This window comes from Loxodonta africana, chromosome 11 (assembly GCF_030014295.1).
Source record: "Loxodonta africana isolate mLoxAfr1 chromosome 11, mLoxAfr1.hap2, whole genome shotgun sequence".
Lineage (NCBI taxonomy): Eukaryota > Metazoa > Chordata > Mammalia > Proboscidea > Elephantidae > Loxodonta > Loxodonta africana.
In genome coordinates this window covers 12,813,934-12,829,419 of record NC_087352.1, presented here as the reverse complement: position 1 = coordinate 12,829,419, position 15,486 = coordinate 12,813,934, and the positions used below count along the sequence as shown (strand labels likewise).

The 15,486-nt window shown below is 48.2% G+C and overlaps 1 protein-coding gene across 1 annotated transcript; it reads right to left on the bottom strand.

Annotated features, from left to right (window-relative positions):
- Positions 1-61: 61 nt before the first annotated feature.
- Positions 62-4,538, bottom strand: LOC100653912 (peptidoglycan recognition protein 1-like). Its single transcript, XM_064293855.1, has 4 exons — positions 4,479-4,538; positions 3,978-4,279; positions 863-984; positions 62-339 (listed from the first exon to the last, which is right to left on the bottom strand). The coding sequence occupies exons 2-4, from the start codon at positions 4,259-4,261 to the stop codon at positions 161-163; spliced, it is 585 nt and encodes a 194-aa protein (XP_064149925.1). The 5' UTR covers positions 4,262-4,279; positions 4,479-4,538; the 3' UTR covers positions 62-160.
- Between the last annotated feature and the right edge of the window lie 10,948 nt (positions 4,539-15,486).

The following is a 15,486-nucleotide window of genomic DNA, read 5'->3' as shown; positions in this document are numbered from 1 at the left end:
GCGGTCTTGTGGGCAGGAGAGAGGGAGGGGAGGCACGTGGCCGTACAAGGAAGAACACAGTTTGAGCTGCACCTTTATTGAAGGAGGACACAGTGGGTGGGGTTTCCCATAGTGCTGGGAGAGGAGCGGTGGAGGGGTAGACGGCGGGGCAGGCAGGGCCTCACTCGCGGTAGTGTGGCCAAGTCTGGATGATGTTGTAGAGCTGGTCGCCCGGGGAGAGCGTCTGCTGCACATCCCGGTGTCCTTTGACCTCGTATCGGGGGCTCAGGGCGCCCCGTGCCACGCCACAGGCCAGCAGATTCTGGGCCGCCCTGAGGGCCCGGGCCGGGGGCACCCGCTCTGGGGGAGGCAAAGGCAGGGGTGAGGCCAGGGTTTCCATGGAGGGTGGAGGCTGTGTGTGTGCGTGTGCGTGTGCGTGTGCCTGTCTGTCAGTCTGTCTATCTGTCTGTTAGAGGTATGGTTCGAATCTGGTCCCAGATCGGGGCTCTGCCACTCCCTAACAGTCACTTACCCTCTCTGTGCCTCAGTTTTCTCATCTGCACTTGTCACGGAGTAGGCCTCTACCCAGCAAGTATCATAACAGGTATTGCTGATTCTCCCTCCTCTGTCCCAGACCTCTGGGTCCTACCCAAAATAATAGCTGGCATTTCACAAGCACTTCTTAGGTGCCATCACCTGGACTAATAGCTTCTCTGTACACCCCAACCCTTGGCTAGAAATGACACCCACTATCCAAAGGAGGAAAGGAGGCTCAGGAAAAGGTCACAGAGCTTGTAGGTGGCAGAGCCTCTCCACCACCACCCCCTGCTGCTGCCACCCTCCAGGCCCCATGGCAGCCCCCTGCCCTGCCCCAGTCACTCACCCATGTAATTGCCCATGAAGCTGATGCCAATGGACATAGGGTTCCAGGTGGGCCCTGAGTGGGCGCCCTTGAAGTTCCAGCCCCGGCCTTCATACACCAGACCATCTTCACCAATCAGGAAGCTGTGGGGGTGGGGAGGGGTCAATTGATGAGTCAAGGGGGGCTTCCTGGGGGAGGTCTCCATCCCGCTCCTCCATTCATCCCCCTGTTCATGCCACTCATAAAATTTCCCCAGCACCCCCCTTCTCATCCCCTAATCTTCGACCCTACTAATAATGGCAGTGGCCATTTGAGTCCCCGCAAGTGCCAAATACAGCTCTACATGCACCTTATTTCCTCCCCACAGTCACTATGGGTCCCATTTATAGACAGAATCAGAGAGCTGAAGCCACCTGCCCAAGGTCACACAGCCAGGTAGGGGCAGAACCAGGACTTGACTCCCACCCAAGTGATCTTATTTCTTGCTTTTTCCTGCCTCGGGGAGGATTTGTTGAGCTCTGGTTTTGCTGAATCTTCACGCAGCTGCCCTCTAAGGTAGGTACTGTTGTTATCCTCATTTTAAGCTGAGGAAGTGGAGACTCAAAGTGAGGTGACTTGCCCAAGGTCAAATCGCCCAGAATTCTCCACTGAGAAGCTCTGCACCCGCCGCAGCCTGCTTCCTGGCCTCTGGGTCCACCTGGGCAATGGGATCAGGGGCTCACAGGTTAGGGTCACAATCAGACACAGACCCTGGAGCCAAAACACCTGCCTCCTTGAAGTTTCCAGTCCTGGCAGCCCACCCTTGAGAGTTCCTCATTCCTACATTTGACTGAGTGAGCCTGACTGGGCACTTTGGAATTAACTAGGCCTCCAGCATCTTGGAGCTGCAAGACCTGTGGCTCTGCCCTCTGACTCATAGGGTCACTGGGGGTGCACAGAATGTTGGAACTCCTGAATCTCGGGTCCTGAATCTGCCACTTAGGAGGCCAGGTTCCCAAAATCTGGCTCAAAGGAGCCTAGAAACACCAGAGTGATGCTGGCCACCAGGGCTGGGCTAGAATTGTCTGGTATTCATTAAATGGGTGCATCTAATTTAAACCTCAACCACAGTCGCCACCACGTGGGTGCAGCTAGGAGCCCCATTTTACAGGTGAAGAAACTGAGGCTTAGAGGCAGAACGTGACATGACCAGGAAGGAAGACCCGGAACGTTAGAGTCAGACTCTGAATCCTGAAATCTAAGAAACGCACCTCAGTCTGCTTTTCTGTAAAGTGATTTAGACCTCAGGCTGCGGAGCCAGGCTCTGTCCTCATTACGTGATGCAAACACTTAGAATCTGACTCTTGGAAACAAAACCCTGAAACTGGAGTCTTTGCAGGATAAAATCTTGAGTGGAAAGAGCCTTGGAGGAGTACGGACTTCTCTGAGATGGGTCTTCAGATTCCTGGGCCCAGCGTTAGCCCTGCTGTGGCAGTGTCTAGAGGTGAGGCCTGGGAACCTGCATTTCCAGTAAGCGCTCCCTGTGACCCTGATGTTCAACAACATCTCGTACCCCATGGTGTTCCGGCTTCCCCTCCCACTGTGCAAACCCTTGTGCAGGACCCCAGCCTATTGCATCAAAAGGGAAGTTGGTGGCCCTGGGTGCCAGAGGCAGATGTAACCACCCTTGCTCTTTTGGGCTCTCCCTTCCCTACAGTGTTCTCCCCACACGACCGCTAGAGAGCATGTGTAGAAACCTGTCACCCCACGCCTGTTTGCTCAAAGCTCTCTGTGGCTTCTGTTGAGTTAAAGCCAAAGTCCTCATTGTAGCCCACCAGGTCCTGCACCATTTCTTCCCTACCATCCTCTTCCATCTGTTTTCACACCCCCTACCACCATTCCTATAGGGCCGCTATGAGTCGAAATCAACTTGACGGCAACGGGTTTCACAACTATTGCTATCAGCCAAAATCAATTCTTTGGCACATAACAACAACCTCCATCTGCCTCCAGCCGCACCGACCTCTGCCCCTCAGAGGTGACCAGCCCACTAGGTCTCATGGCCTTTGCACCTGCTGCGCCTCCGGCTTGTGACACTCTTCTCTCAGCTAGCCCATCCCAGAGTGAACTCAAAGCCACGTTCTCAGGGAGGCCTTCCCTCACCCCATTCTTCCAGAGAAGCCTGTGTAGGTCCTGTTCTAGCTCCCAAGGTCACTCTTACATCACCTTGTTCCTTTTTTCCCTCACGTCTATCACCATCTGAGTCCATCCTGTTGCCTTTGCTTGTTTCTCACCATTGGTCTCTTATCGGACTAGGCTGGATTCACACTGTTCAAGGCTGTGTCCCCACCCCAGTGTCCGGCATGTGGCTGTGTACACAGCAGGTGCCTAGTAGCAATAAGTCATGTATTTTGGGGGCTCCTAAAAAACTTTTTTTTTTTTTTTACTATATGCCAGAGTGCCTGGGTGGTGCAAACAGTTAAGACTCACCTGCTAACCGAGAAATTAGAGGTTCAAGTCTACCTAGAGGTGCCTCGGAAAAAAGGCCTGGTGATCTACTGCCAAAAAAAATCAGCTATTGAAAACCCTATGGAGCACAGCTCTACTCTGACAGGATGGGGCCTCTGTCAGCTGAAGCTCACTCAACGCAAATTGACTGTCATACTGTATGCCAGGCAGTGTCTAAGTGCTTTGCATGAACTGGCTCATTTAATGATCAGGTGGGCCACCGTCCTAGGGACTTTGCAGAGGAGGGAGCTGAAGCTGAGAGAGGTGAGTGGGTGACCTGCCAGGACTCAGCCAGCAATTAGCCGAGCAGCCTGGTTTTCTGCCTCCTGACAAAGGCACCAGGGGACACCTTTGACCCTCTTAGGCAAAACCTGCTCCTTCCTCTGGGTGCAGAGCTGGGACTTCAGCCCCTTCCCCCTCCTCAGGTGTCTTTGTGCTGCCCACATATTCCCAGTCCTTTGTGGCCACCCTGGGGAGCAACCAAGGCCCCTGGAGGTTGAGTGAATTGCCCAGGGTGCCAGCCTGGAGGCTCCAGAACCAGACCTAGAACCGGGTTCTGCTGCTCCCGGGCCTGCACACCTTCGCCCTTGCCAGCCCCCTCCTAGCCTGGGGTCGTTCGTTGCCCTGGCCAAACGGCCTCCGCACTCACTTGTAGCCCACGTCGCACCACCCTTTCTCCCGCATGTGGTAGTACTGCACGTTCCGGGCCTGCTGCTCGCACAAGGTGGGGGAGGCGCAGGTGCTGCCCGCCGTGTGCGACACTATCACGTAGCGCACTGGCAGCTTTAGGCGGTCTCTGCACTCCGACGCCATGGCCTTCCATTCTCTCCGGGGCACGACGGAGCCGCAGGCGGCCGTCTCCTGAGCTCGAGCCGCCCCCAGGGCGAGCAGGGCAAGGAGGGCGCAAGTAAGCATCGCGCAGTGGCGGGACATGACAGGCAGGGCACACGGCTGGTGAAAAAAAAAAAAAGGACGCCTTTATCTGCCCCGCGGCGGTGGGAGGGGAGGCTTGCTTCACACCCCAGGGTGTTACGCAGGACCCCAAACTCCGCTTCCCCCTCTAGTAGGGAAGGAGCAAGATGCAATGTGGTCAGGTCTAGGGGTAGAGGGTAAAGAAGGGGGGGCATGAAAATGCCAGGGGGCCACTCACCCAGAGCGGAAGTAGGGTGAGGCGGGGCCTGTGAGCCTTGCCCTGTGATTTCTGGAAGACCAGGAACCTGGATTCCCGCCCTGTGTTGTCTCTCCTCTCAGTGGGGCATTGTACAATTACCAGAAACTTACTTCAGAGAGAGGCCCAGGGCCTTGGGACATCCCCCTTCTCTTTCCTGCAGGGACTGAGTGACAAAGGGCTCCTTTTCAAAACACTTCTACCAGGTCCAAGCCCGATGTCTTTTAACCCTTGCAATAAACTGAAGAGGTGAGGATTGAGAAGCCCATTTCACAGCTGAATAAACTGAGGATGGGAGAGTAGAAGTCACATGCAGAGGTGGGGGAGGCAGTAGAGCCTGGTGGTCCAGAACCAGGCTGCCTGTGTTTGAATCTGGCCACATTCTACTGTGTGAGCTCCCCAACTGACTTAACCTTTCTGTGCCTCAGTTTCCCCACCTGCATAATAGTAAAGCACCCAACTCATAGGGTTGATGTGGGATCTGAACGGGTTGACAAGGGTAGAATCCTTAAAGGATGTCTGACTCATAGTGCCACATGGGCACCACTGGGGCTAAAACTCAGGTCTGTCCTTGGTATTAAGCAACATACTTTACCTGGGTGCCACTAGCAGTTCCATTCTTCAGGAAGAGAAACAGGTCTGGAGAGGGACAGCCCCTTGCCCAGGGCCACCAAGTGGTTGGATCACCTGTTGGGGCACAGGGCTTTCCTGGGGCTTCTGCCCTGCCCAGGCCCCCTTTCCCAGTCCTTCCTACAGTACCACAATGAATACAGACCCTAAGTCCCAGCTCAGGGAGTACTGGTTTGTTCTTTCCTTTCTACTTTAGTGGATTAAAGAAAATGACAAAAGTAACACATGCTAGCTGTAACAAGTGGCATTGATACAAAATGTTCATCACCTGTGTCCCACCCCTCTAGCCCCGCCCACCTGAGGTAACCAATGAGAACAGTGCGGTGTCTTTGCTTCTGTGGTATTTTCCATGATGCCGTAGATCATGCTCATACTCGTGTTACCATGGAATGGTGCACCAGGCATCTCTAAGGACTTTGTGTAAACCTCTCATCACATGCTCACAACAAGCTTGTGAGGTAGAGGTTATTGCACCGCAGGAAACCGAGGCCAAGAGGGGCTGTCACACCCGGGGAAGAGATGGAGGAGCCAGGATTTGTCTACAGTCTTCTGGGCTCCAGAGATTTAGCTCTAAACCATATCCTGCTTCCTACAAATTTATATAAGGGCATTAAAAAAAAAACGTCAGAGTCAAGCTCTGCAATGTACCTTTTGTCACATAATACTTGATGGACATCGCTCTAGGTCAATGCGTCTAATTCTAATCTATTCTTCACTACAGTTGCATAGCATTTTGTGGTATAGATTCACCATAGTTTTGTAATCTTTTCCTTTTTGCAGGCTTTTGAGTTTGCTGTCTCCCCACGCGCATAAAATATTCTTGGGCATACAGCCTTACACACTGGAGCATTTATGAGTGATAGAAGTAGGCTTTCTGGGTCAAAGACTATACACATTTGAAACGTTAATAGATATTACCAGATTGCTTTCCTCCAAAAGGCTGTTAACAATACACATTGCCACCAGTAATGTATATGAGGACCCTCTGCCCTACTCTATGAAGTGGGTGTTCTGAAAACAAACCAAACCCATTGCTGCTGAGTCAATTCTGAATCATAGCGACCACATAGGACAGAGTACAACCGCCCTGTAGGGTTTCCAAGGAGCGGCTCATGGATTTGAAATGCCAGCCTTTTGGTTAGCAGCCACATAGCTCTTAACCACTGTACCACAGTTGTTGTTGTTAAGTTTTGTGGAGTTTGTTCCGACTCATCCTGTGTAGTACAGAAAGAAACACTGCCCAGCCTTGCGCCATGCTCACGCCCATTGTTGCAGCCACTCCGTCAGTTCATCTCGTTGAGGGTCTTCCTTTTTTTTTGCTGACGCTGTACTTTACCAAGGGTGATGTCCTTCTCCAGGGACTGATCCCTCCTGACAACATGTCCAAAGTATATAAGACGCAGCCTCACCGTCCTTACTTCTAAGGAGCATTCTGGTTGTACTTCTTCCAAGACAGATTTGTTCATTCTTTTGGCAGTCCCTGGTATATTCAATATTCTTTGCTGACACCACAATTCAAAGGCATCAACTCCTCTTCGGTCTTCCTTATTCCTTGTCCAGCTTTCACATGCATATGATGCGATCGAAAATACCGTGGCTTGGATCAGGGGCACCTTAGTCTTCAAGGTGACGTCTTTGCTTTTCAACACTTTAAAGAAGTCCTTTGCAGCAGATTTGCCCAATACAATGCATCTTTTGATTTCTTGACTGTTGCTTCCATGGGTGTTGATTGTGGATCCAAGTAAAATGAAATGCTTGACAACTTCGGTATTTTCTGTTTATCATGATGTTGGTTATTAGTCCACTTGTGAGGATTTGTGTTTTCTGTATGTTGAGGTGTAATCCATACTGAAGGTTGTGGTCTTTGATCTTCATCAGTAGAATCTATGGGTAGATAGTGATGTGTCATTGTAATTTTAATTGGTATTTTTATGACCACTCAGGAGATAGAGTATTTTTCTAAGTTTGCTGCCCACTTGGATTTGCTCGCCTGTCAATTGCCTGTTCACATTCATCGTCCACTTTTTCTATTGGGTTGGTTTTCTCTTCATTATCAATTTGCAAATGAAGAAAAGGGTCTCATAACTGGGATTGTTGAGTTGTTGGGTATGTACATTAAAACATCTTGTGCATCTCACTTATTTTTTAAAGCACTGAAGAGTAATGTACATATAAAAAGATGCACAAATCGTGAGAACTCTATTAATTTTTACAAAGTGAATACACGCAGCACTCAGATCAAGAAATAGAGCTACGCTTTAAATTTTAATAGATTTTTCCAGATACCATTCCAAAAAGGTTTAAGTATTAATTTTCCCCCAGCAATGTAATCAGTTTTAAAATGCTTTACCAGTCTAAGGGGTGAGATCTCATTATTATTTGTGTTTCTTCGAACCCTAGAGAGGTGATTGTCTTTTCATGTATTTATGGTTGTTTTCAATTTTTTCTGTCTTATGCGAACTGTCTGTTTATCTCCTTTAACTGTTTTCCTATTGGGTTGTTGTATACTGGGGTATAACCCTGTGTCTGTTAAATGTACTAAAAACCTTTTCCTTCTAATCCTATTTAAAAAATCTATTGTGGTTTCTGTATTTCCTGTCTTGCCTTAAGAAGGCCTTTCTCACCTGTAAAAATGGCGTGGCGGGGAGATTGTCTGACCTCTTCCAACTTTCTGAAGTGGGAAGGAGGATCAAGAACCAAGGCTGATTCCTGTGAGGCCGGAGGTCGGATATGCCTCCTCTCTCCACCATCGTTACCAGTTCTAACACCAATGGTCCCTCCCTCGGCACTCTACTTCTCTGTTGAATTTGATAATTCATTACAATGGTCACACAGAACTCACAGACAATACTCACAGTTGCGGGGTTTATTAGGAAGTAACAGGTTATAATTTAGGTTTAGGAACACTCAAGGTACAGCTTTTCCATCAGGACAGCCTCTTCCCAGCCGTGCCCTCAGGCGTGCCTTTCTCTGGCCCCTCAGCCTCTGTCCTCCTCAGGCAAGTGTTACAAAGCTCTTTTAGCTCTGCCAATAAGTGTCCAGAGGCACCCCACTCCAACAGTAAGCCTCAGCCAGAAGGCGCTCAGCTCTAGTTCCATGGGTCACCAGACCTAGCTCCACCAAGTACCCAGAGGCACCCTACTCCACCAGCAAGCCTCCCCTACAAAGGCACTCAGCACTCTCCCTCAGTGGCCCCAGAAGCCCACCACGCAGTCTCCTTCCTATCTTCTGCCACTGTCCTGGTATTGCTGCTTCTGCTGCTGCCATTTCTCTGCCGCTACTTCTTGCTGTCTTCCTGTCTTTGGTGTTAGAGCTCTTTCTCTCTATCCTGGGCCTAGGAGGGTCTCAGCGCAGGGATCACAAGTCCAAAGGGCATACTCCCACTGCTGGCTCTTCCTTGGTAGTGGTGAGATCTCCTTCTGCTCTGGAATTGGCTCTCTTTTAAGCCTAGCAGATGGCAAAACTGACCAATCCACTTGGTAGGCCACAATCACCTTCTTTGCACAGTCCCATCCAATCACTTGGGTGGGAATTCCAAGACCATAGTGAGAAAGATAACACAAAAGTGATCCCTCACACCCTACCACCCCTGGATTATAAAACTTTTTTTTTCTATTAAAAAAAAGTTATTTTGTGTTTTATTTTTAGACCTTTAAGTTGGCTAGAATTTATAGTTGCATATGGTGTGAGGTAGGGGTCTAACATTGATTGTTTTGAAATGGCTAGCCAATTGTTCCAGAGCCATTTATTTAATAGTTAGATCTGGCTGTACATTTCAGCCCTGGAACTTCCTAGCTGGTTGTCCTTGGGCAACTGATCTGCATTCAACAGAGCTGACCACTTACTTCCTTTTCCTTGAAATGCTTACTTTCCATAGCTCCTGTTACATAAGACTGTCCTGGTGCTCCTTCTGCTTTTCTGGCTGGTCTTTTTTCTCTCTTTCAAAAGCTTTCTTCCCTCCCTGGCCATTATACTATATATATATACTTTTTCTCCCAGACAACCATATCCATTTATGGCTTTGGCCACCACTGGAATGCAGATGACTCCCAGGTTTCTATGTCTAGCCTGGAACTCTCATCGGAGCTCTGGCTTTGTGTATTCAGTTACCTCCTTGAAATTTCCATCTGGCAGTCCACAGGCACCTCTACCTTAAGATTTCCAAAATGACCCAGGGTTTTCTCCTCCAAAATCAGCCCTCTTTCCTTTCAGGTGTCTCTGTCTAAGAGGATGGTATCGCCATCTTTCAGTTACAAAAGTCATAAATCTGAGCACCGTCCTTGACCAATCTCTGCCCCTCTCCTCCTGTACCCAAAACAATGCCCAGCACATAACAGGTACTGAATAGTTATTGCCCTTCATCCATTGTTGGTAGGAATGTAAAATGGTACATTTTTGTGGAAAACAGTTCGCGGTTCTTCAAAACGTTAGACAGAATTGTGATAACCCATTGCCATTGAGTTGATTCTGACTCACAGTGACACTATGGGGTAGAGTAGAACTGTCGCATAATGTTTCCAAGGCTGTAATCTTTATGGAAGTAGACTGCCACATCTTTCTTCTGAAGAGTGGCTGGTTGGTTTGAACTGCCAACTTTTTTCTTAGCAGCTGACTGTTTAACCACTGCACCACCAGGGCTGCTTTAGAATTACAATATGATCCAGCAATTGCAATCTTAGGCATACACCCAAAGACTTGAAAGCAGCAATGCAAACAGAAACTTGTAAACCAATGTTCCTTGCTGCACTATTCTCAATAGGCAAAAAGGTGGAAACAGTCCAAGGATCCATTCACAGATGAATGAATAAACAAAATGTAGTAAACACACACAATGGAATATTACTCAACCAGAAATTAATACTCCCCAATTCATTTCTCTTTATGGAGAAATGAGTTTCTGATACAGTCTACGACATGGATGAATCTTGAAAACGTTATGCTGAGTGAAATAAGTCATTCACAAAAAGCTTGTATGATCCCACTTACATTAAACAGGCAGATGTATAGAGACCAAAGTTTATTAGTGGTTACCGTGGTACAGAGGGAGGGGGAAAGGGCGAGTCTTTGCTTAGGGGGCACTGAGTTTCTGTTAAGGGCGGTGGAATAAATTGTAAGTGCTGATGGTTGTACAACGTGACAAACATGCTGAACGTAATCAGTGTCACTGAATCGTGCCTGTAAAAAATGTTGCATTGGCAAATGTTTTGTTACATATATATTTACCACTAAAACAATTTTAAAAAAAATTATGAAATGATTGAATGGATATCCAATCCACCCCCGAGTCCTGTTGTTGTTACCTGCTAAAAATGAATCAGATCAACCAAAAAGAAGCCAAACTCATTGCCATCGAGTAGATTCCAACTCATAGCGACCCTATACGGACCCTACAGGGGAGAGTAGAACTGTCCCATAGGGTTTCCAAGGAGCAGCTGGTGGATGTGAACTGCTGACCTTTTGGATAGCAGCCATAGCTCCTAACTACTGTGCCACCAGGGCTCCATGAACCAGATCAGTCCTGTCCATTTCTACTCTCTCTACCCTGCTCCAGACACCATCTCCTCTCACCTGCACCTTGTTCCCACCTTCTCAATGACCTCCCAGCATGCATTCTGGCCCCTGTGAGGCCAAAGCTCACATCAGATCTTTCCTGAAGGTCACTGTCAAAGGTGAGCCAAATTCTTCTGCAGCTTCTCATGATTCTTAGGAAGATGCCCAAACTCCTCACCACGGCCAACAGCTCGAGTGGTCTCCACCTGTCTTAGTTATCCAGTGCTGCTGTAACAGAAATGCCAGAGTGGATGGCTTTAAGAAACAAAAGTTTATTCTCTCACAGTCTAATAGGCTAGAAATCCAAATTTAGGGTGTCAGCTCCAGGGGAAGGCTTTCTCTGTCTGTCAGCTCTGGAGAAAGTCCTTGTCCTGAATCTTCTCCTGGTCTAGGAGCTTCTCAACGCATGGATCCTGGGTCCAAAGGATGCGGTCTGCTCCTGGCACTACTTTCTTGGTGGTATGTTTTCTCCCCACCCTTTGCTTCTCTCTTTTGTATCTCAAAAGAGATTGACTTAAAACAGGACCTAATCTTGTAGATTGAGTTCCACCTCATTAACAAAACTGCCTCTAATGCCTCTAATCATTAACGTCATAGAGGTAGGATTTAGAACACATAGGCAAACCACATCAGATGACAAAATGGTGGACAATCACACAATACTGGGAATCATGGCCTAGCCAAGTTAACACAATTCAATCCATGACACCACCTTGCTCACTTCTGAAGCCCCCTCTGTTTGTTAGTCCTCCAGCCACCCTGTCCTTCTTGCTGCCCTTGAAGATACCTTTCCTGCCCTGCCCCCACTGGGTCTTTGTACACCGGGTACACATTTTAAACAGATGAACCTTGAGAAATTTAGGAACTTTGAACCTTACCTTTAAGATTACAAAACACAGATCCAGCAAGCTATTTGTAAAGAGGTTGGGGGATATTTACACATCAGATTGCTTAAAGACAGTAAGAATGAAAGCTTTAGCCAGGTGAAGTCTTCTACTCTGCGTCTTGTCAGCTTAACATTGAGACAGGCCCTTGAGGGCATTTGTTGCCACTTCAGTGGGTGAATTGTTCCATCACCTTTAATCTTGAGGCAGGATTGCTTGAGAACTTTCCTTGATCGGACATTGGATTTTGTCTCTGTGTGTTTTTGGGAATTGAATTTTGTAATATTTAACTCAGTAACTTACTGATCATGTTATAACTAGTTCAGCCAGTATAAAGATTCCTCAGGTTGCCTTAGAGTTAGCAAAAAACGCTTGTTCCCTTTGTTGTATCAAAGATGACAGAAGTAAAATTAAATGGCGATTATAGCGTGGACGAGGTTAAGGCACAAGGCAGAACCTTGTTTTTTTTTCCTTGACCTTGCCTAGTCTGGAACGCTTACCCTGCTCACCTGCCCCATCCTCACTGTCACCTTCTCTCCTCCTCATGTCATCTCCTCAGAGAAGCCCTCTCTGACACCTCTGTTAAGGAAAAATCCCCCTTTTTGCTTTCCCCACAGTTTTCCTCTCCTTCATATCCACCCAGGTGTAGTTATTACTTTATCTGGGTAATTCTTTAACCAATTTCAGTCTCTCTTACTGTACAGTGAGGTTTGAATTTATTGTTCAGCCTGGGACACTTGGGAGTGAAGTTGGTGTTAGCCCCCGTGGAGCTGGCTCCCAACACATGGCGACCCCGTGTGTAATGCGACGAAATGCTGCCTGGTCCACAGCATCCCCATGATCACCTGCAGATAGGACTGTTGTGCTCTGTGAGGTTTTCGTTGGCTGATTCTGGAGGTGGATCACCAGGCCTTTCTTCCGAGTCCATCTTAGTCTGGAAGCTCTGCTGACACCTGTTCAGCATCCTAACACGCAAGCCTAACAGACGGGTCCTAGCTGTGTTTGAGGAGCACTGATGGGGGATCGAACCCCAGTCTTCTGCATGGAAGGTGAGAATTCTAGCACTCACCCACCAATTATACTGGGTCACTAGGTGTACATGGGGCCTGTCCCCAGTAACCCTGGCTGTATGATTCCACCATTGAAAGGTAAGGAAGGGGCTGCTGTTTTTTCCTCTCACTCACCATTATACCCCTAGTTCCTTGCACATAGTTGGTGATAAATACATATAAATTAAACATATTAAGCCACCCTCAGTGTCTCCATCTGTGAAGTGGACTCAAGAACAGTACCTCCCGCATTGACCGTTGTGAGCATCAGGGCTGTCCCTTATTTGTGGGATGCTGGGCAAGAGTCACGTGGAGGCCTACACACCATACTGCTAAATATTTAAAAGTGATACATTACGCTGAACAAAATACACTCTACTGTTCACAAAAACACCCTCAAAATGACAAAGCAGAAAAATATGTACAAAGCAGCAGTTCGCACCAAATAACTGTGGATAACACAAGTTCAAAGTTGATTTCTTGTTCTGCTAAAGATCCTGCCTCACTCTGGGAACTTGGGGCAGGAGGAGGGGAAGGGCAGCTTTTCCCCACATTTCTTGGATCACCTGGGCACCTTCTCTTAGCCTTTCCTCCAATCACTTGGGAAACCCATATGATAAAAATTCACTTTTTTTCCTCTTTACTGGGGGAGAGGACTGCCTTCCTGTTGCTCACCCCCCCCCCACCATTCAAGCACTTCCTGAAGCACCTGAGCAGACCCCACAGGTGTTTCCTATCCTTACTTGGGCTACCTCAGGCAACCTCTGCTCACAAGGTGCTCCCAATCCCCCATCCAGCAGGCAACACCTTTTTAAATTCCTCAGAGGAAATGGAGGCTGGAAGACCTGGTTGGGATTTAGAATTCTTGGACACTTTGGAATTCTGCCCAGGATTATGGAAGATCCAGAAGAACTGATCCTGGTCCCAACCCATGGTCTAAAAAAAAAAAGACCATTGCTGTTGAGTCGATTCTGACTCTTAGTGACCCTATAGGACAGAGTAGAACTGCCCCATAGAGTTCCCAAGGAGCATCTGGTAGATTTGAACTGTCAACTTTTTAGTTAGCAGTCATAGTACTTAACACTATGCCACCAGGGTTTCCACCCATGGTCTACTCTTATATTCTACATACCTCCTCCTCTGTCCCACCATGATGGTCTCAGGTGCACCCTGTCCACTTGCCCCAACTCTGTCCACAGCCCCACAGACGGTTGCCCTTGGTGAGCCTTGAGTCTAGGGGTGCAGACCCAACCTCCTGGCATCACTGACTTGGGGACGAGGCCCATGCAGACTCTGGAAGGAGGCTAAGGGGTGGCTATACAGGGAATTCTGGGGTCCTGGGAAGAGAATCTCTGGGTGGTGCAAACGGTTAATGTGCTCACCTGCTAACGGAAAGGTTGGAGGTTCGAGTCCACTCAGGGCTGCATCACAAGTCCTGGAAATCTACTTTTGAAAAATCAGCCATTGAAAACCCTACGGAGAACAATTGTTCTCTGACACACATGAGGCCACCAAGAATCAGGGTCAACTTGATGGCAACTGGTGGTGGTGGTGGTGGACTCCCAGAGCATGGTCCAGAAGGGGAGACAGACACATCTCCTCGCTCCTGGGGACTCCTCGCTCTGTGGGGAGGGATGAGGGGGAAGAGGACCAGAGGAAGAGCCTTTAGCATCAGGCTCAGGCCTAAGGGCAATATTGAGGTGGACTCCATTCCACAGTTACTTCCTGAGCACCTACTGTGTGCTCACGTGCCTGTTTTAGGTGTTTGGGGTTTGTTGTTGTTTTTAGTTACCATTGAGTGGATTTCAACTCATGGTGACTCCATGTGTGCAGAGCAGAGCTGCTGCATAGAGTTTTCAAGGCTGTGATGTTTCAGAGGCAGGTCGCCAGGCCTTTCTTCCGAGACGCCTCTGGGTGGGTTCGAACAGCCAACCTTTCAGCTCTTAGTCAAGCACTTAACCGTTTGCGCCACCCAGGGATTCCTGTTAGGGGTTTATCAGTGCACAAAACAGAAAAATTTCCTTCACACACATTCTTGTGAGGAAGACAATAAATACAGAAATTAATAACTATTAAAAAACACATACTATATATTTCATGTAGGTGACGCGCTTAGCGTGGTGCCTACCAGTAGCAGGCGCCCAAGGAGCGTTATTGCGTCGGACCCTGACACTGGTCTTGGGGCAGAGAACAGGCTGCTGCGACCCTCTCCGCGGTTCTCTCCTTCTGCCGCCAGAGGGCGCCTTGTCCCCGTTTGTCCTTCATCATCTAGGCCCAAGCTCACTCTTCCCAATCTGATAGGGCGACCTTCTTAGCCTCGTGGGGCTCCTGTTCTGTGATTCTCCTGGACACTTGCCTCTCCCAGGGAGTAGTTTGCTTCTAACAACAATAATAACACCCATAATATAAGGAACTGAGAGCTAAAGAGACATTTCAATGTATTGATGTTTCAACAAACGGATGAAGCGCTGGAGGTACTCTTTCGTCTATGCCACGAAATACGGGACAGCTTCCTGGACAACTGACCGGAAGAGATCCATATTAATGCTTATTCCCAAGAAAAGTGATCCAAGCGAATGCGGAAATTATCGAACAATATCATTAATACCACAGGCAAGCAAAATTTTGCTGACGATCATTCAAAAGCGGCTGCAGCACTATATGAACGGGGAACTGCCAGAAATTCAGGCCAGTTTCAGAAGAGGAAGTGGAAACAGGGATATCATTGCTGATGTCAGATGGATCCTGGCTGAAAGCAGAAAATGCAAGAAAGATGTTTACCTGTGTTTTATTGACTATGCAAAGGCATTTGGCTGTGTGGATCATAAGAAATTATGGATAACACTGCAAAGAATAGAAATTCCAGAACACTTAATT

What these genes read in the sequence shown, in the direction of transcription:
- LOC100653912 (XM_064293855.1), bottom strand. Translation starts at nt 4,261, where the DNA reads ATGTCCCGCCACTGCGCGATGCTTACTTGCGCCCTCCTTGCCCTGCTC. An exon ending in TGGTGCGACGTGGGCTACAA is followed by an intron (nt 985 to 3,977) that starts GTGAGTGCGGAG and finishes CCACCCCCACAG; the next exon opens with CTTCCTGATTGGTGAAGATG. An exon ending in CTTCATGGGCAATTACATGG is followed by an intron (nt 340 to 862) that starts GTGAGTGACTGG and finishes TGCCTCCCCCAG; the next exon opens with AGCGGGTGCCCCCGGCCCGG.